Source organism: Colobus angolensis, unplaced genomic scaffold (genome assembly GCF_000951035.1).
Source record: "Colobus angolensis palliatus isolate OR3802 unplaced genomic scaffold, Cang.pa_1.0 Scaffold1, whole genome shotgun sequence".
Lineage (NCBI taxonomy): Eukaryota > Metazoa > Chordata > Mammalia > Primates > Cercopithecidae > Colobus > Colobus angolensis.
The window spans coordinates 4,666,684-4,688,695 of record NW_012110918.1 but is presented as its reverse complement, the minus strand read 5'-3'; the positions used below and the strand labels follow the sequence as shown (position 1 = coordinate 4,688,695).

At 37.0% G+C, this 22,012-nt stretch overlaps 1 protein-coding gene across 1 annotated transcript in view; it reads left to right on the top strand.

The window, feature by feature from the left end:
• The window catches only part of ABCA6 (ATP-binding cassette, sub-family A (ABC1), member 6), a 59,458-nt gene that overhangs the window by 21,709 nt on the left and 15,737 nt on the right, over positions 1 to 22,012 (top strand). Inside the window, exons 11-25 of the mRNA XM_011933533.1 lie at positions 199 to 257; positions 2,398 to 2,508; positions 2,957 to 3,132; positions 3,344 to 3,463; positions 3,717 to 3,855; positions 4,808 to 4,898; positions 6,136 to 6,275; positions 9,203 to 9,319; positions 10,786 to 10,969; positions 11,361 to 11,527; positions 14,002 to 14,135; positions 16,037 to 16,174; positions 18,953 to 19,060; positions 20,172 to 20,345; positions 20,600 to 20,713. Of these exons, the coding sequence (XP_011788923.1) occupies positions 199 to 257; positions 2,398 to 2,508; positions 2,957 to 3,132; positions 3,344 to 3,463; positions 3,717 to 3,855; positions 4,808 to 4,898; positions 6,136 to 6,275; positions 9,203 to 9,319; positions 10,786 to 10,969; positions 11,361 to 11,527; positions 14,002 to 14,135; positions 16,037 to 16,174; positions 18,953 to 19,060; positions 20,172 to 20,345; positions 20,600 to 20,713 (1,972 nt within the window). The remainder of the gene's footprint in view (positions 1 to 198; positions 258 to 2,397; positions 2,509 to 2,956; positions 3,133 to 3,343; positions 3,464 to 3,716; positions 3,856 to 4,807; positions 4,899 to 6,135; positions 6,276 to 9,202; positions 9,320 to 10,785; positions 10,970 to 11,360; positions 11,528 to 14,001; positions 14,136 to 16,036; positions 16,175 to 18,952; positions 19,061 to 20,171; positions 20,346 to 20,599; positions 20,714 to 22,012) is intronic.

Sequence of the window (22,012 nt, the reverse complement as noted above, 5' to 3'; positions counted from 1 at the left end):
TGAGAGAGACTCCTTTGTTTTCTACTTCAGGGGAAATGATTAATCAAAAATAGGTATTTTTCTTTCTGAATAGACTATGCCATCCCTTATTTCACATAAAGTGGTTGGCTGCAGCTGTCACTATGACTAGGGCTATTAATGGCTTGTGCTATTTTCACTTCTGTGTTGGCTAAGTAAGCACCCTTTTTGTTATTTCAGAATCAGAAATGTTAAGAAAGAATATAAAAGAAAGCCTGGAAAAGTGGAAGCATTGAAAGGTAAAGAAAAACATTGAAACATTTCATTTTTTCACTTTTTATTTTTACATAGTTTATATGTACTGGTGAGGTTAACTAAAGCAAGATGAGTAAAACCATTGACTATGAATTAAATTTCACAAGCCAATATCCTATTACAAACATAATTTATCATTTGAAATGAAAAAACACATTTTGATACAAAATATTCTAACATATAGTTTTCTATAACAGACATTTAAGCAAACATCAAAGTGAGTAGCTACATTTCATGGAGGACAATTTGCTTTTATTAAAAATAATTTTTAGGAGGAATAAAAATGATTTTGTTTTTAAATAAAAGGAGCCTTAAAAGCTGAAAAAGAAGAGCCATGAACCTTCCAGAAGTGGAGAGTTCTCCAACCATTGTGTTTATATTGCATGTATTTTGTAATAAATGCAGCATCCTTTAATTCAGTCTTATTCATTACTTTTAGATTAGGTCTTTGAGAATTTAATGTATTCGTATGAGCAATTTTATTCTCTCTCTAGGTTTCTCTCATAAAATACCATCTAGATCTGTGATTTCTTTCTTTAATTTTAGCTTAGGATATATTGAAATAATTTTGAATCAATTACTTAAAGTTTTGGAACACATTTTGAACTACCTTTGCACTCCATCAAGTCATGAACCTCTTTTTGCCTAAACAAAAAACTTCTTTAAGCATTTTGTTCATTTTAAAAATAGCAGCACCTTAAAAAATTAAAAGCATTGGATGTCAATACATTAAAAATGTGAATATGAATTCGAACCATGTGAAGCTACTCTTTGGGAAACCAGGGAAGTGGTTGCATTCCCTTAGCCTCCCCTTCCTTCCTCATGGAGTTAGTTTCTGGAGCACATCTGCAGCACCTTTGGGACACACTTTTGAAATCTTTTATCTATGGCCTATTTTTCAGAAGCCAAATAGCATTCCATTATATGGATACCAGGATTAACTTATTAACACACCAATGTATGAGATCCAGTTTGTTTCCAATTTTTAGTGTAATAAAAAATACTAGAATGAACAGCCTTGTTCAGTCTTTGTAAATGTCATAAATTGTTTCTTGAATATAAATTTCTAGAAGCAGAATTATTCAAAGGAAGCATACTTTCAAGATTCTTGATTCATATTTCAAATTATTTCCCACTAAAATTATAAAAAGTCATACTCCCAGAAGCAATACATAATGAATAGTAATGACAATGACAACAATAGCAATAAACACTTAGATTTCATTGAGGACTTGGTGTGTGCTGGAAAGTATGCTAAGTGATTTACATGTACCATTTTACATTCAGGCCTGTGAAGGACATATTAATATATCTGTCACTTTGCAGATGAGGAAACTGAGGCTTCTATTTTATTTTTCCAGTTACTATGTGTCAGTCCCAACAGCCAGTATCACTTCCCTCTTACCCTGGAAAACACTGTATACTTTACATTTAAAAATTACAGGCCAGGCATGGTGGCTCATACCTGTAAATCCCAAAGTGGGTGGATTGCTTGAACTCAGGAGTTTGAATCCAGCCTGGGCAACATGGCGAAACCCTGTCTCTACTAAAAATACAAAAATTAGCCAAGTGTGGTGGCGTGGGCCGATAGTCTCAGCTACAGGGGGCTGACATGGGAGAATTGCCTAAGCGTGGGAGATTGAGGCTGCAGTGAGCTGTGATTGCTCCACTTGCTCCACTGTACTCCAGTCTAGGTGGCAGAATGAGATTCTGTCACCAAAAAAAAAAAAAAACTACAAACATACAATTTGTTAATTTATTTGTTTCATTGTCCCAAAATTATTTATTAAATAAACCATCTTTTTAATAAGTTTGAAAGGTCATTTTATTAATCTCTATTTTTATATTTACATTGGTCCACATTAGACTTCTATTCTGTTCCATTGGTCACTATATCCTGCACCAGTAACATATTATTTTAATTATTACAGTTTTGTCACATATTATTTTGTCAATTAGGAAAATATTGAACATTGTGTATTTTAAATTATTGAAATGCTGAGAAATACACCACTAAACTAAATAACCTTGTTCCATATTGGGACCAGACCGGTCTAATGCCTTTCGGTTTATACTGTTAATAATTTGTTAACAATTTGTTCTAATAATTTGTTCTAAAAATAGGCTTGCTCTTTGACATATATGAAGGTCAAATCACGGCAATTCTGGGTCACAGTGGAGCTGGCAAATCTTCACTGCTAAATATTCTTAATGGATTGTCTGTTCCAACAGAAGGTGAGCAAGAAGAAATTTCTCAAAGGCGAGATGTCTTATCATAAAATGAGGTCAAGCATATGCCTTTCATTTTAAATGTTAAATTTGATGGCTTAAGAGAAATAATGTTTATCTAAAGTTGTTTCTAAGAGCTACATAATTTTGAATATGCTTCATATTTCTGCAATATTTATAAAATTATTTTATTTGTTCCATCGTGTGATATTTCAGGGTAAATGTGCAGTTCTATAAGCGTATGTTTGTGTCAAGAATAATTAGTAGTTCTTCACAAATTGTGTTCACAAATATGCAGTTCTATAAGCATATGTTTATGTCAAGAATAATTAGTAGTTGTTCACAAATCATTTTAGACATTTGTGAATATATGCCAATATTTTCTTAAATGAAATCTATGAATATTAATAAAATGTATTATCTTGCCAATTTTATTTTTAACTTCTATTCTTAGGATCAGTTACCATCTATAATAAAAATCTCTCTGAAATGCAAGACTTGGAGGAAATCAGAAAGATAATTGGTGTCTGTCCTCAATTCAATGTTCAATTTGACATACTCACCGTGAAGGAAAACCTCAGCCTGTTTGCTAAAATAAAAGGGATTCATCCACAGGAAGTGGAACAAGAGGTAGGAGGGCATGCTTGGATTAACTGACCTGCCAACCACTTACCAAATTAAATCATGACCACAGAATTCTCTTCAATGATTTATATGCCTTGTTATGAATAAAATTTAGGCAAAGAGGTCCCATAACAAACATCGACTGCTTTAATGAGCGGTTAAAATAGCATAATATGAATCATTTTGGATTTTAAAAGTTGTGTATTTTCTCATATAGGTACAACGAATATTACTGGAATTGGACATGCAAAACATTCAAGATAACCTTGCCAAACATTTAAGTGAAGGACAGAAAAGAAAGCTGACTTTTGGGATTGCCATTTTAGGAGATCCTAAAGTAAGTGAGATTATGCATGGGGAAGGAAGCAGGTTGAATGTCTGTAAAATGTCAAGTTCTTTTACCACTAAAGGTGATAGAGCTTTCATTGTAATGTATCAAGAGAGAGCCTGCTATGTTTAACTATAAATAGATATATGTTGGAGAAAAATGACTGGATGGTTATTATTTTATGGTATTTATTGTTTTTCATGCTATCATCTGGATGCAGTTAATATGAGAGACATATTTTATGTATCTTCATTCCCTGTAGATTTTGCTCTTAGATGAACCAACTACTGGATTGGATCCTTTTTCCAGAGATCAAGTGTGGAGCCTCCTGAGAGAGCGTAGAGCAGATCATGTGATCCTTTTCAGTACCCAGTCCATGGATGAGGCTGACATCCTGGCTGGTAATTATTGGTTTTATCTCAGTATTACCATGATGCAATTGGGGAATTTAGAAGCGAAGTCTATTATCAGGGTAAGAGCCCTGCTCTCATGATGGCACTGTTCTTACATTCTATAGCAGTCAGGACGATGATAGGAATCTAATTCCACTGTGGAATTCCTTTCCGGTTGTACATTTGCTAGGTAGTGACAACTAATGAAAAATTCTGATTGCTCGTTTTTTTTTTAGGTCAGCTATCAGTTAATTTAAACATTCAAATCTTCTTTTATATATATTTAGTTGAAAAATAGCCACTCATTCTTTAGCATCAGAGTATAGAGTATACCATGTAATTTATGTGGTTTTATTTTTCAGAAAGTATTGGAAGGTGCAGATAGACTGGTGTTCATGAGCTTATTTTATTTTTAATTTAATTTATTTGTATAAATTTAATGAGTACAAATACAGTTTTGTTACATGGATATATTATGTAGTGGTGAAGTCTGGGCTTTTGGTGTATTCATCACCAAATAATGTACATTGTACCCATTAAATAATTTCTCATTCCCCATCCCCCTCTGACTCTTCCATACTTCCAAGTCGTCAGTGTCTATTATTCCATACTGTATGTTCATGTATACCCATTATTTAGCTCCCACTTATAAATGAGAACATGCAGTATTTGACTTTCTGTTTCTCTGTTTCACTTATGATAATAGACTCCAGTTCCATCCATGTTGCTGCAGAAGACATGGTTTCATTCTTTTTTATGGCTGAATAATATCATGAGTTCATTTTAAATGCATCAATTTTAATGTATATTTCAAATATTAAAATGCACACTACATCTAGTTATACCCTGTTGAATACTTCTTCTTTGCACTTCTGAGCCTTGGCTCCTCATCTTTCTTTACTAGAGAAAGAAGAAATGAATGACCCCCAATGTCTTTTCTCACTTGATTTCTTTCATTCAGATAGAAAAGTGATCATGTCCAATGGGAGACTGAAGTGTGCAGGTTCTTCTATCTTTTTGAAAAGAAGGTGGGGTCTTGGATATCACCTAAGGTAAAGGCTTTGGGAATAGATTGGATTTATGTGTTTTCAATTCTGGTATATGAAAAAGGTGGACAATTATGAAACAGAACTGGCCTCATGCTTCTTCTCTATCATACTGGATTGATCAGTGTTTCCTGAATACTTTTCCTACTTTCCTTCCTCCTGTGTCTTTACAATGTTAATCGCTGGCAACATTTCAACATGATAAACCAAGCCTGACTTTTCACAGCAGGACTACTTCGTGTGCCATTTTTCCAGGTAGCTGTTCTGTGTAGCCTAAACCTCTACCTTCTTCCTACCATCATTTTCCTCAGCCGATCCATATAATTCTGGAATGTGTTTTCATTCTTTCATAGGGCAAAAAGACAAATAATTTCAGAAGCCAGTATCAACAAGGAAAAATCTAGGGGCAGAGAGTAATGATAACTGTGGCTAACAAAAAAGCGTATATATTAGTCTGTTCTCATGCTGCTAATGACATACCCGAGACTGGGTAATATATAAAGGAAAGAAGTTTAATTGACTCACAGTTCAGCGTGGCTGAGTAGGTCTCAGAAAACTTACAATCATGGCAGAAGGGAAAGCAAACACATCCTTCTTCACATGGCGGCAGCAAGGAGAAATGCAGAGTGAAGGCCGGGAAAAGCCCCTTATAAAACCATCATATCTCATGAGAACTCACTATCATGAGAACAGCATGAGGGTCACCACCCCTATGATTCAATTACCTCCCACCAGGTCCCTCCTATGACATGTAGGAATTATGGGAACTACAATTCAAGATGACATTTGGGTGGGGACACAGCCAAACCGTATCAGTGTATATCCAGGCTAAAATAATTGTTTAAAAAAACTCTATGGCCAAACAAAGCATGCAAGTGGGCCAGATTTTCTCTACTAGCTAATGATATGGTCTGGTATAATAATTATTTTCCCTAAGAAGTCTCTTCTTCCTAACATTCTCACCTTCCTACATTTATCTATAACTATACATATAAAACTCTATATTGTTTAATTTACATTATATATTTGTATATTTGTAATTGTTCTGAGCTTATACATTTTCTATATATAGATTATAAAATTTTCAAACTGATAGATTACTATCATGTTATAATTTACTCATCTTTTTGTTTCATAAAGCCAAGCAAAGTAGTGCTCTACAGCTAGGTGTTCAATTAAAGCTCTTCTTTTGTGGTAGTGGTGGAGAAAATGCAAATGACTTGTCTTTTCTTTTAAATATTAGTTTACATAGGAATGAAATATGTAATCCAGAACAAATAACATCCTTCATTACTCATCACATCCCCGATGCTAAATTAAAAACAAAAAACAAAGAAAAGCTTGTATATACTTTGCCATTGGAAAGGACAAACATATTTCCAGGTAACTCAACTATGAGTACAATAAATGAAATTTGGGAAAAAATGTTCACTTTATTATTATAGTAATTTTCTTTGTCTAATTAATTTAGACTTTTTCTTAGTTTTGGCCACTTGAGAAGCAGGACTTGAGAGGAAGGATTGAGTGCCATTGATTTATTGGGTAGTTGCTTCCTTGAAGCACCAGCAGATAATGGGGACAGGTGAGAGGGAAGGGAAGGCAGCCAGAGAAGTCTGAATTCTGGAGCAGATTACTGTGGTAGGCAATTGAGGTGCAATGCCCATGGGAGGGAAATAAATGAAATAAGTGGGTTCAGCGTTTTGTCACCAGAGGGGTGAATAAGCTGGGGTTCTTACCCACTGTTCCCCATCCATTGTTGATTAAGGGATGCCTACAAGAGCATTAACTTTCTCATCCATTTGGCTTACTCTGAACATGAGCTTAGAATACTTCCAAGTACAGAAAAAGGACCTCAGGCAGGTGCTTTTAATAAGTAGATTTACCGTGTCCAGGTGAATCCAGAAGAGATGTTGGTGGGGCAGAAAGGTTTCTGCTACAAGTTTCTCTTTGTAAGCTAGCCCCCCATTATTCACAAGGAATAGATAGTTCCAAGATCTCCAGTTCACGCCTGAAACCGTGGATAGAACCAAACCTAACTGCCATCGATCCAAAAACATTTCTGTTCATGTCTTCCACCTACACATTGAATGCCTTTTCCATCTTAAGTAAGCACTTAACATGCATTGTGGCTGTAACTTTTGCAATTTGAGGTGCAACCGCAAAAGTAGCATGAATTTCTTTTGCCTTCTTCACAATTTCACAGACAGAAGATTCATTCTTACATTAGATCTTAGCATCAGCGTAAGATTTTTTTTTTCCTTGTTGAGGACTTTCACCTTTTCACTTACAGGAAGCATTTTATGGCTTTTCTTTGGCATATCCAAATTGCCAGCATCATAACTCTTGCACTTTGGGAGCCTTATTAAGTAAAATAGGGGTGCCTTGTACTGCAATACTGTGACAGTTGCTCTAATATCCCAGAGGGCTACTAAGTGACAGGCAGGTATAGCATGGTTCTGCTGGACAGGGGATGATGCATGTCCTGAGCCTGAACAAGATGGAGTGGGATGGTGAAAGATTTCATCACACTACTTACAAGGGCACACAACTGAAAACTTATGAATTATTTCTCGAATTTTCCATTTTATGTTTTTAGACAGCAGTTGACGGTAGATAATTGAAACTGTGGAAAATGAAACTGTGGATAAGGCAGGATTTCTCTATTTTAATTGTGCATGTGTTATTTTGCAGAGAAAAACAACTTACGTAGTCTACAAAAGTGTCCAAACCTCGGTTCCCTGCCAGCTGGGTAGCCGCACCCATTCAGACTTTGTTTGATAAGCAATCCTAAAGATTATTAGCTCTTTGTGTAATGTTTTCTACATGTTAGGCACTGTTCTAATGGTTTCATATATATTAACTCCTTTAGTTCTCACAACTGTTTTTTCTATGAGATGGGTGCTATAACTTGCCCTATCTTACAAATGAGGAAATGTATTTCAGTGTCTTTTGATTTAAATAGCTTCCCTTTTGTTTAAACATTTAGTTAGTTAAAGGTATAACTCCCTATATACCTGCCTTAAATAAGCTCTTTTACATAATTCAGTTTCATTAGGCAAATATGCAGGAATTCCCAGATTTTAGCTTCACTCCCCAATGTGGCAGCTCTCTATGTCCTTGCAGTAGCATAGAAGATGGTGTTCTTCTCAGATCAGTGGACTATCATGTCATTTTGTTCTTGGACTAAGGCCCTGTGAGGTGCAACTGATCCACTTTCATTTTTGGTCAGAGAAGGAGAAAAAGGAATTATATGTTGGTACCACTACTGGAATATGTTACTTTGCCAGAATTACTTTGTTGACCTCCTGGCCCATGGCAGCCTTTACACAGACCTAAGGCCTCTGCTAGTCGAATGGCATGCTTATATCCTTTTCAGGACATGGGACTCCCAGGTCCCTTGCTGCCATGTGCAGGTCATAGGGAAACAGTGTGTATGCTACAGTCTCATCCACCTAGTTCCTCTCAATAATGTCATTGGCCCATCCTCCCACCCAAAGTAGAAAGTAGCATCTAAGAGTCTTCTAGAATCCTGCCATCTCATCCAAGTATCTCCATGAAAGAGTTACCCAATAAATGTGTACTGGGAAAGTATTATATAAAAGGCACTGCTCCAGCAACTAGAAATACCACAGCCTACATCTAACTAGATAGGGAAAAGTAGACACACAACATATACAAATTTTTCAACAATTGTACACTAAAATAATAAACAAGGCCAGTGAGTTAGAGTGATGACTGGTGTCTGGCTGAGGTTTATATAGAGTGGCCACTGAAGGCCACAAGAAGAAAATGGTCAAGAGCACTCCAAGTCGAGGGGAAAGGAGGATGTCTGGAGGGCAATGAGTGAGGGAGCAGAATGGCAAATGGAGGTGGGTAAGGTTGTATGGATAGCCTCAGAGGTTGTGTTATTGACTTTGATTTTTATTTTAAATGCATTGAGAAACCATTGAAAGACTTATACAGAAAGAAGACCCAGAATATAGGTAGAGATATACGTGGGTTTGTAGTGTGGAGGTGAGAAGATAATGGTCTTTCTGATTGTTCAGGTTTCTGCAGAGAAATCTACAGGAAGCTCATAAACTGAGAATGGAAGATGAAGTGAGACAGTTTGAGGATGGAGGAAGAGGTCTTCTTTAGTTATTTCAGAGAAGGAGAGGATTCTCATGAAATTTTGCTTTTGACTACTGTGATACTCCAAAGACATAATTTTCTTAACAATATTATGTATCATCTTTTAAATAAGTATTAATTTACTTGGTTTAGTTCTCGATGTGGTTTTTCAAAGTATCTATTCGTATTTTTTGCCTTAGATCTTTTCAGTAATCTGGACAAATGTTCTGACCAGGGAGTGACAGGTTATGACATTTCCATGTCAACTCTAAATGAAATCTTTATGAAACTGGAAGGACAGTCAACTATCGAACAAGGTAAAGCCACTTGTGTAATTCACAGAAAACCAATTCCCAAATGATCATGTATCAATTTAGTATTTATAATTTCTTATGGGTGATTCACACTAAGAAATGTGATTTCATTCCAAATTTGGCTCTGCTGTTTGAGATGGGCTGTCATTATTTCTTAGCATCATTACTAAGACTGATCACAGATCCCTTCATGGAGTTTACCAAGTTTCCTTTTGGAAACTATTTCCTATCCTCAGATGTTCCCTGCTTCTTAGATACCTTCAGGCTGTAAAAGGCTCTTAATTAGGGGAATGAGGTCTGAACAGATTTTTTTTAAGATAAAAATTGCTCTTAGCTTGTTAATATACAAAATTCCACTAAGGTCTTAGTGGGGAGAATTCTCAGCATCCACTCTTGTATATTTTAATGGGTGATAATAATCATTGTCATTATGGAGCTCCTCTTATGCTTAATGTATGGATATACATTGATATATATGCCTTCAACATTATCTTCCTATAATAACCTTTCCAAGAAGTGTCATTGGCACTGGTTTACAAATGAGAAAATCAGACCTGTGAGCAGTTAAGTGATTTTCCCCAATCACAGATGTAAGACTCATGTACAGATCTGGCAGTTCAGAGCTGATGATCTTTCCCATCTACTACTAAATGACTGATACCTTAGTAGTAGATATTTAGGTGGTAATGATTGGCTATTTTTATGCAGAAGATTTCTTAAAAATCCCTCCAAGTAATGATACTCTTTGGAATTTCTTTGCTTTTCAAATATTGGGCACAATGAGATCACCATTTTTGTGAATTATTCTTTTGGTATGAATTCAGCATATTTTCTCACTGAGTATAGAATATGGGCATCACAACATGCTTCTTATATTGTTTGCACTGTAACCACAAGCAATCTAAAACTTTATTTGATTTAAACTTTTACTTTTTTATCACCATTGGCAATTACAAACTTAACTATAGGAAGAAAATATAGATGGCAGTGGTGAAGTATAAACTTAATAAATATTGAAAAATGTTGTCTAAATAATTCCTTTGAATTGGTTATAAAAATAAAACAAATGTAAAACTTTTTTTTTTTTTTTGAGACAGAATCTTGCTCTGTCTCCTAGGCCAGAGTGCAGTGGCGCAGTCTCGGCTCACAGCAACCTCTGCCTCCCAGGTTCAAGCGATTCTCCTACCTTAGCCTCTTGAGGAGCTGGTATTACAGGCGCCCACCACCAGGCCCGGCTAAGTTTTGTATTTTTGGTAGAGACAGGATTTCGCCATGTTGACCAGGCTGGTCTTGAAATCCTGACCTCAGGTGATCTGCCCACCACAGCCTCCCAGAGTACTGGGATTACAGGCATAAGCCACCACGCCTGGCCATGTAATACTATTTTTAGTATTACTAAGGAAAATCTGTGATGCCTCCAGGATGGCATTAATATTATAATATGTGTGTTGGTGTGTGTGTGTATATAGATTTCGAACAAGTGGAGATGATAAGAGACTCAGAAAGCCTCCATGAAATGGAGCTGGCTCACTCTTCCTTCTCTGAAATGCAGACAGCTGTGAGTGACATGTGCCTCTGGAGAACGCAAGTCTTTGCCATGGCGCGGCTCCGTTTCTTAAAGTTAAAACGTCAAACGAAAGTGTTGTTGACCCTGTGAGTAGCAGAGTACTGTGGTTTTGTTAGATCATGAGTTTCAAAAGAGGTTCAAACTAGAAGATAATTTTGAACACAGTATCTGACATTCCTGCCACGGGGTGGACAAATTCAGCATTTAAGTTTTCTGACAGTGGGAATACTTGAATGTTCACACTCGATTAGGCTTATACATGCAGGTGTGTTTTGTTTTCATGGTTTCATAACCTGGTGTTTATATAGTAATGCCTTCTGGTACTGTGTAGCATGCTAGGGTATTACCTTCAGAATTTTAGTACCAAATCATGATAGGCATAAGGCAGGCTTGGCACTCAACAAATACTTGTGGAATGTCTTACTAAATAAATAAAATTCCTAGAGATTCATATGCTAATGTTTCTTTATTGTTTAGATTATTGGTATTTGGAATCGCAGTGTTCCCTTTGATTGTTGAAAATATAATGTATGTTATGTTAAATGAAAAGATCGATTGGGAATTTAAAACCGAATTGTATTTTCTGTCTCCTGGACAACTTCCCGAGGAACCCCGTACCAGCCTGTTGATCATCAATAACACAGGTGAAAAGAAAAATAAAATTTAAATCCAGAAATAAGTTATTTTTATTGTTGAATAGCGCAGGAGGAGGGGAAAGTAAATCATAAGAGAAGAAAATGGGTATTTAAACTTCATTTATAGAAAACACCTTATGAGGAACAGTGCATATTTACTCTGATTTTGGAGACGCCAGGGATGATGAGGACAAGAGAAAAAGAACTTGGGTCACTGTATAACCTGGAAAAGTAAAGATATCTATCTACCTGACTACCCTAAGCTATTACGTGACAAATACATTTCTATTTTGGCGCACCCATTCTATTTTGAGATCACTTTGTTACACAGCAGCCTAACCTATACCACAAAGACAATGCACACTGGTCACCATGTGAAGATGGGCTATCTATCCCCCAAGCCCCTTCATTAAGTACAAGATACAGGAAGACACCTTATTTTGTTATCCCAAACAATGGGTAGTTGGTTTTGTTTTTGTTTTGTTTTGAGACAGAGTCCTGCTCTGTTGCCCAGGCTGAAGTGCAGTGGTGTGATCTCGGTTCAATGCAACCTCCACCTCCCAGGTTCAAGCGATTCTCCTGCCTCAGACTCCTGAGTAGCTGGGATTACAGTCGTGTGCCATCACATCTGACTAATTTTTTTTTCTTGTAGTTTTAATAGAAATGGGATTTTGCCATGTTGACCAGGCTGGTCTTGAACTCCTGGCCTCAAGTGATCTGCCCTCCTTGGCTTCCCAAAGTGCTGGGATTATAGATGTGAGCCACTGTGCCCAGCTGGTATTTTTTTTTTTTTCTAACCGCTTAATTAACTTTGAAGAAGGAACTTTTATGTTAGTACCTCAGACGTTAAAAAAAAAAAAAAAAAAAATTACAGTAAGAGTCTTCCCTTGCTGAGTTCCTCACTCATTTGATTTTCCCATGGATTTGCGATTCAGGCCTGTGGTGTATGGTCTTTAAACAAAGATGGTCTTTTCCTTTCCATTTCTCATTCTTCTTCTTTTCCATTTGGGTTTTGGAAAGTAAATTTTATTCACCTCACTACCTTAAATACTAATTGTACGTCTAATTTCCGAGATCTAGAAAGGTTTCTTTACCTATGAGCTCATAAGATAAGTAAATCAGGTCTCTCTTTTCCTCTTTGGTCACTCTTGAGGACAGTGGACTTGTGTTAATTAATTTATTTTTTTGTCTCTGTACTTAGGTATTTTATGGTTTAAGTTGGAAGCTTCTGTGCCATTTTGTTCCTCTTTTCTCAGAATCTGACAATTATTGGTAACATGTTTATCTTTTAATGTGAGAATCCCTGTCTCCCTAGGTGGATGTGGGTCAGTATATGGCACTGCACCTCAAGTGACTGTGGAGGTGGAGTGGGGTGTGTGGCTGCTCAAGGTGTATGGAAAGCTTATTTTCTATGTGCATGTCCCTGTATCACTTGGTGGAGGGATCCTAATTCATCTAAGGTTTGGCCTTATTTTTCCAATCCCAGAGCCCACTATAAACTCCCATTTCAAAGGCAAAATAAATAAATAAATAAATAAATAAAGTCCTTCTTATCCTCTTATTCATTCCATCTTGCCCGAATTATTGTCTGCAGTTACATCAGGTTTGCCCAGCTGTGCTCCTCAGATAATGTCTCTTAGTAAGTAAATATGGGACTCTTACCCTGAGGACAACTGCGGCTGCTGTGTGTTCTGTGCCAAATGTGGGGAGGGGCCTGACAGGTCATCTTTTTTCAGGTATAGTTCACGACCCTGACTGTAGCTTCAGAGCCCACCTTACCCTCTTGCATTCATCCACTCTGAGTTCAGATATCCTGGAAATTGGTTTTACCTTCAGTTGTTTGCTCCGGTGTGCTCTAGGCTGTGAATTTTTCTCAGCTCATATTTCTCGGTCAGATGTTCTCATCTGCTTTCTTCTTTAGGGTCATATCCAAAACCCTGATCTGATTATGATATCCTCTTTCACTTCCTAAGAAAGATTATATTTATACAATACACATGTATGTAATATGTATGTAAATGTTTAAAATAAAGTAAAGCATATGTATGTGTTATACAGACACATATATATTTACCTGTCCATTCTTTGGAAGAAGAACAAGGGAGAGAGAAGAGTGTTATCATTGGCTGTTTTAGGCTGGACAGTCTGAAGTACTCCTCATAAAATTATTGTATCTCCACAGATTATTCAATTCAAATGTTGTTGTTGTTTACCAAAAGTTATACAATAGAATTAGCTTATTTTTATGATTACTTGTTAATTTGCATTAAACAGATTTATAAAGCGAATTCATTATGGTATAAAATTTGCTAAATAGAAGATGGTAGAGTGTGGGTCAATATTATTATTGTGATACCCAAAGAAAGATATTTATACATAGTATTCCATAAATATTAACTTTAATCATGTGTATGATTTATTTTAAAAGTTTGATATGTGTTTTCTTACTTTTCTATGGCCTTCTCTTATTAACTTCATATTAGAATCAAATATTGAAGATTTTATAAAATCACTGAAGCATCAAAATATACTTTTGGAAGTAGATGACTTTGAAAACAGAAATGGTACTGATGGCCTCTCATACAATGGAGCTATCATAGTTTCCGGTAAACAAAAGGTATGTTTGCCTTTTTGCTTTTATGAAAATAAGCAAAAAGTACTACATTTTAGTTGTTTTAAAACTGCAGAAAATTAGTGCTAGTATACAGCAACTTAGAAAAACATTCTGGGTTGTTATTTAATAAACTGTGAAGTTTTCCCAAGTTTTTGTAAAACATTTTCTATCTGAGCTTTGTTTTGAATTAGATAATTTTTACATTTGAAAGGATCTAAATTTAATTGTATTGTTTAAACTCAATAAAAATATTATAGCTTATAATTATCAATCAATATAATTATGGATCTAAGGAATTTTATTCAGTAGCTAACTACCTGAATATTGTTTGTTTTTATATATTGAGAAAATACATTAGATACTATAATATCTACATGAAATCCCTGAGAAAAAATTATTCTCGATCTGCTACCTTAGCATATGTCAATTTGGGTAAAAGAGTCAAGCCATAGAGATTCATCAGAGAACAAGACTATTGAAAATACTTTTTTTGAGACAGAGTCTTGCTCTGTTACCCAGGCTGGAGCGCAGTGCCACGATCTCGGCTCACTACACCTCTGCCTTCCAGGTTCAAGTGACTCTCCTGCCTCAGCCTCCAGAGTAGCTGGGACTACGGGCAGGCACCACCATGCCCAGCTAGTTTTTGTATATTTGGTAGAGAGGGGGTTTCATCATGTTGGCCAGGCTGGTCTTAAACTCCTGACCTTGGGTGATCCTCCTGCCTTGGCCTCCCAAAATGCTGGGATTACAGGCCTAAGTCACAATGCTTGGCTTCAAAATACGTCTTAATCTTAAGAACTCTTCAGTCTTGTTTGCATTCTAATAAAAGCAAGGGGCCTAATTAAGTGAAGCTACCTCTTTATTTCTTGCTACAAAGTAAACTTTTTAAAAAGAAAAGCCTTTGAAGATGTATTACTGAATTCAGTTCTGTGTAAACTAAATATGCTATAAAAAATGTAATCCCTTTGTGCCAGTTTTGGGAAATTACTGTGTCAGTTACTATGTTACCTACCTCACATATTTACTATATGAACTAGTGGTAAGATTTAAACAGTAAACCTCCTAATAGACGCATGAACATTTTCCTAAACATGAAGTACATAAACATAAAGATTAGGAAGTGGGGAAATGCTTCTTTGGCAGGGTAAGCATGAATATTTAATGAACTCCATGCTTATCTCCTGTCCAGAAGGCCAGCGTTCCTTTGCTACTGCTGCCTTTTTTTTTTTTTTTTTTTTTTTTTGAGACAGAGTCTCACTCTGTCGCCCAGACTGGAGTGCAGTGGTGTGATCTCGGCTCACTACAACCTTCACCTTCCGAGTTTAAGTGATTCTTCTGCCTCAGCCTCCCGAGTAGCTGGGATTACAGACATGTGCCACCACACCTGGCTAATTTTTGTATTTTGTAGTAAAGATGGAGTTTTGCTGTGTTGGCCAGGCTGGTCTCGAACTCTTGACCTCAAGTGATCTGCCCGCCTTTGCCTCCCAAAGTGCTAAGATTACAGGTATGAGCCACCGTGCCCGATCTTCCTTTGCTTCTTCATCATAAACTGACAGCGTCTCCTTGTCAGGGAGACTTTTAAACTCCACTAACTGAAATTTCCCCATCAGCAAATTGAAGACAAAATTATCTAAAATTAGTAATACCAATAAAAATTCATATTGATTGTATGCTGACTCTGTGCTAGCACTTAATGTACATGAATAGAGTGTCATTTAAGCCCTGTAACAATCCATTTAGTATCTCCTTTTCATAGATGAGGAAGGTAAAGCTCAGAAAGTTTAGTTAACTTGAAGATGGACACACAGCAAGCATGTGGCACTGTTAGGATCTTTTATACATAAACCTTGCCTTTGTTCTTGAAGAATTTAGTATTAACATTATTTATTTGTTTCTGTTTTAAGGATTATAGATTTTCAGTTGTATGTAATACCAAGAGATTGCACTGTTTTCCAATTCTTATGAATATTATCAGCAATGGGCTACTTCGAATGTTTAATCACACACAACATATTCAAATTGAGTCAAGCCCATTTCCTCTTGTAAGTATTGGATTTACTGAGTCTAAACAATTAAGAATTGGACAAATAGCCTATATTTTCTCTGTTTAGCTTTTAAATATCCATAAGTGATTGTTAAGCCTGAAAATTATTATTTTGTCCTAATATTTTAAATGAGTTATAGCAAACAAAACAGGATTTCTTTTTCTTGCCAAGTTATCAGATAATTATCATGAGGGAATACTTTTCAATATTTTGTCAGTCTTTTAGGGAATGTTTTGAAAAGTTGTACATACTTGATTGTGGAAGTGTATGAGAGAGAGAAACAGAAGAAAGAAAACACCGACTTGGAAATCAGGAGCACTTGTAACCCTGGTTACTTACAAATCTATTATAATTAGTTAGTGGACCCTCCATTGACTAAATGTGTAGTAGACAGACTAATATGAAGGGGAATCTGCCAGTTCTGAGGCTATCTGTTGATTTAGTTCTTCACCTACTCATAGCTGCTCTATGTTGCGAGGGAGTCTAATACACACAGGCTGCATTGGATTCTGTGTCAGTTGGCTATAGTCTGGCTTCAGACAGTTTAGACACCAGAAAGCAGTGGTGGGAGACAGAAAAGCAGAGGACCCCCTATGCTGGGCTCCAGTCACACCACCTCCTTCTGTTGTTCCTGCAGCCCAGGAGCAACAATGGCTTGCTTCTTACTTCACCGTCCTTGTGGGATGCTCATCACCCACCTAACCATGTCATTAAGGAATTGCACTCTAAGGACTTAACGTAGTCACGGTTTTCTGGTTAGACCCTGCCTGATACCAACAGGGGTCTCTCAAAGCTGACTCTAACTGTTTCACACCAGAAGTTTAAAACATCAAGAAGCAGGATTAGAAATGGAGCCATCCAAAGCGAAGTCCATTGTGTGACAAAAGTGTGAAGTTCAGTTTTGGCTTCACTGAATCAGTGAATCAGTGGTGCTGGGAGAATATGCAAGCGCAGATTTTCTGCAAGCCGTGGGGACAATGGGGATGAAATATACAGTACTTGAGATGTTCGTGACAGACGTATACCTCTGTGAGTTGAGTATGAACAACTGATCACGTAAATGGGTCTGCTGCACAGGGTGACTTGAGGGAAGGGGTGTCTGAAGGGAATTCTCCAGAAAGTGGAACCAGAGGAGTAGCAGAAAGAGACAGTGATTACCCTTCCTCTTTGGAAGGATAGCAGCATGAGCCTGTCTCATTGCAGAATTATTTTGAGACAGGCTCATGCTGCTATCCTTCCAAAGAATACATCCACCCAGCTACTGAGGTTTCCATCTCTGGGTTTGCTCAGGAAGACGTGCTGCTCAGGCCTGAATTGTGTGTTCATCAGAGGTCCTAACTTCTGAATTATTAGCTTCCTAATGCCATTGTGTTTGCTCAGGATCGAAAGGGACTGAAGTCGATAGCCACTCTATTAGGAACCTGTTCCCCACTCCCACGTCCCCATGGCACACACCTTTCCTCCCTCATTCCTATGATGAAAAATGGAATTTGCAGACATAGCCCTCAAAACCTGAAATAAAGTTAAAGAATTACAGAATTATTCTGAGACAGGCTTATGCGGCTGTCCTCTAATTATATCCATGAGGTGGTCCTAGATGCTGCTTGAGTGTCCACTTGGCCTAGCCTCGAGTGGATGCTGATTTGGGGGCAGTGATTTAAAGTTCCTTTCCCTGAAGTTAAGACAAGCAGCAACAAGTTTTCTTCTTAGTTCTGTGCTTCAGAACACACCCACCCAGCTACTGAGGTTTCCATCTCTGGGTTTGCTCAGAAAGACATGCTGCTCAGGCCTGAATTATGTGTTCATCAAAGGTCCTAACTTCTGAATTATTATGTTTGTGTTGTGGTAATAATGCACGATATAAAATCGACCATTTCAGCTGTTTGCAAGTGTACAGTTGAGTAGTATTAAGTCTACTCACATTGTTGTGAAATGCATCTCCAGAACTTTTCCGTCTTGTGGAATTGAAACTCGACGCCCATTAAACATTTCCCCCTCCCCCATCCCCTAGAAACCACCATCCTACTTGGTTCCTATGAATATTACTAGTTTAGATACCTTATATAAGTGGAATATTTGTCTTTTGGTAACTGGTTTATTTCACTTAGCATGTTTTCCAGTTTCGTCTATGTTGTAGCATGTGACAGGATTTCCTTCCTTTTTTCTTTTTTTGAGAAGGAGTTTTGCTCTTGTTGCCCAGGCTGGAGTGCAATGGGGCGATCTCTGCTCACTGCAACCTCCGCCCCCCAGATCCAAGCGATTCTCCTGCCTCAGCCTCCCAAGTAACTGGGATTACAGGCATGCACCACGCCTGGCCGAATTTGTATTTTTAGTAGAGACGGGTTTCACCATGTTGGTCAGGCTGGTGCGGACTCCTGACCTCAGGTGATCCTTGTTAAGGTTGAATAGTATTCCATTGTTTGTATATATATATATATACACATTTTGTTCATCCATTAATTTGGACTTTTGGGTTACTTCCCCCTGTGAGTATTGTTGGTGTGAATATGAATGTGTGGGTGTCTCTTTGAGATCTTGCTTTCAATTCTTTTGGAAATATCCCCAGAAATAGGTCCTAAATGACTTTTTGACTTCTCTTTGTTCTTTGAGTTGAAGATCAGAGTCATTTTCCTTCCCACCTCTGTACATCGATGGTGATGAGCTACACGTTTACTTTGATTTTTCAGCATTTCAAAAAAGTGCATTTTTGTGGCTATAATTATTTGTTTCATTTAACAAACATTCACTAGTTTAAGCTACGCTTTATATTTTCAGAGCCACATGGGACTCTGGACTGGGCTGCCGGATGGTTCCTTTTTCTTATTTTTGGTTCTATGTAGCATTTCTCCTTACATCACCATGGGCAGCATCAGTGATTACAAGGTAAGAAAAAGCGGGGAAAAGAAGAAATTTCAGGAACTTCAGTATCTGTATTTTGAATGCTATGTGTTCAAAATGTTTTCTTCTGAGAAAAACGTTTGAATGTATGTTTAATTTAGATATTGTAGCTAAACCTTATTCTTAGCAAATCAGATAATTTACTTACAAAAACTCAAAATGCTTTTTTATTCCAATGTCACCTGAAAAGTACAATGATTTTTCAGACTCCAATTAGTCTAAACCTTCAAAGGGAAATATTATAAATCTTTTGACCACATTATTTCCCAACCACAAGAAGGAAATCATTGATGTTGAAATTGAAGGCCAAATTTAACACTTGAATTCCTTTTCCACTCTGGAAATTGCAATTTTATGTTACTTTTGTATTCAATTATGCCCATCATTCAGACAAAACAGTTACATATATCAGCGTTCACCATCCTGACCTAGAAACTCTCCAAGATATTTAGGCAAAGGGAAATGTATTATGTCCTCCAGGTCACAAAATAATACATCTTTTTTTGAGACGGAGTCTCACTCTGTTGCCCAGGCTGGAGTGCAGTGGCACAATCTCGGTTCACTGCAACCTCGGCCTCCTGGGTTCAAGCAGCTCTCCTGCCTCAGCCTCCTGAGTAGACGGGATTACAGGCTTGCGCCACCACGCCCAACTAATTTTTGTATTTTTAGTAGAAATGGGCTTTCACCATGTTAGCCAGAATGGCCTCAATCTCCTGACCTTGTGATCCACCCACCTCAGCCTCCCAAAGTGCTGGTATTACAGGTTTGAGCTACCATGCTGGCCAATACTTCTTTTTATAGAGTTTAATGCCTTGAACATTATGAGGTTACTTTTCTATTCATTAGGCAGGAGCTAAAGTAGTGTTGCGAGTCAAGCCTATCACAATGTACTTTTTTTTTTAAATAGACAACTTGTAAACCATGGAACTGGCTCTGTAAGCCTCAGGTTACTAAGCAGTATATGCATAATTTTTTTTTATTATTAGAAGATTAGATTATATTTATCTTAAAATTTCTTCCAATGTGTTTGTGTTTGTTTTAGATTTACATTTTAATTGAGTCTATATACATTTCTTTCTTTTTCTTTTTTAATCAGAAAAATGCTAAGTCCCAGCTATGGATTTCGGGCCTCTACACTTCTGCTTACTGGTGTGGGCAGGCACTAGTGGACGTCAGCTTCTTCATTTTAATTCTCCTTTCAATGTATTTAATTTTCTACATAGAAAACATGCAGTACCTGCTTATTACAAGCCAAATTGTGTTTGCTTTGGTAAGTAACACAGTACATAAACCAAATTTCATAAAGTAATTAATAATAAATTTTAACATTGTTATTTTATGTAGTTAAGACGTTTTAATTCATATTTTCTAATAAACCAAAACATAAAACATGGAAAGTTTTATGTATGATATAAATGTGTTTTAGATATTTGTATGATAAAATGTGTTTTAGAATTTGTAATCTAATTTTTTCCTCAGTAATATTTTATTTTTTGACTGTGTTATTATTTGTATTATCCTCAGGTTATAGTTACTCTCGGTTATGCAGCTTCTCTTGTCTTCTTGATATATATGATATCATTTATTTTTCGCAAAAGGAGAAAAAACAGTGCCCTTTGGTCATTTTACTTCTTTTTTGTAAGTACATATATATATATACAAATAGAGAAATAGAGTTATTTTTTAAACTTCTGATGTAATCTTAAATACAGATGTCTGCCTTAAGCAGTAGGGAAAATTAATAATACTTTAAAATTACACCATAGAAAAGAGAGGGAAGTGCAACACGGTTACTGAATCAATAATATTTCTAAAGAAATCAGGTGCTACCCATTGAACAGAAGTTATGGAGAATCTTACAGAAGACCTGACATCTAAAACATCCTGTTGAGTTTATGTCTCCTTCAGAATACAGGGCTTCCTGCCAACACTAGAAAATTGGCTTCCTGACAGTTGACAGTACAACTCATCTCTACGGTCTTCAAGAAGGCCTCTCTTAACCTTAGCTGCTGATAGTTTCAGATACCAAAGACGTTTTATACTTATGCCAGGTTACTTATTAGTATAAAAGTAAAGAGCTTGTCCAAGATCACGGAAAACGTTGCTGGAAATGTTTGCTGAAACTCTAGAGACACCAGAGTGCCTTGGGTGCTACACTTCAGGCCTGCATTAACTGATATCCTCAACTGGTGACTGAATGTCTGTCTGGAAAACAGCTCTCAACTCTTGGAATGGGAAGCTTGAACCCATGAGAAGAACCCAACCAAAGATCATCTGTAAGAAATGATATATTTAATATTAGATTGGTGCAAAAGCAATTGTGTTTTTTTGCTATTTAAAGTAATGTCAAAACTGCAATTGCTTTTGCACCAACCTATATCACCCACTGACTTCTACAAGAAATTAGTCTGGGACTCTTTTGGCCAGCAGGTAGCTATTGTTGCTACTCAGTGGACAGCACTTGGGTTTGACTTCTCTGGGTTGTATTTCTTTGTATTCAGCAAATAGTGTCTATAACTATATCTCTCACCACCATCAGCACAATCCAGTGGAAGTACAGAAGCTACAGAAAGAACATTAGGGTTACCTTACTCAGAAAAACTGGCTTTCAGGCAGCCATGAGGATTTGGTGCACCAAAGGTCTTTCCATTTATCCTTTCCATGACTATTTTTTGTTCAGCCAACAGTCTTACTGCCATGTCCAGGGCAATCCCAGGTGCTAGATCAGATGTCTGTAGAAGAGAGTCTTACTGACACTCAGTTGGTTTCTTTTCAGCCAGCACTCTTGCATCTGTCTGGCAAAGATGAACAAAGAATTCACATTCATTCTTTGTGTTTACCAGTAGTTTTAGCTCTGAACGAAGTCTACCTTGGAGGTGATAGCCAAGAAATGTCAGGGTTATTGTCCAACATGGTTGCACTTGGGTCTGCTCCTGC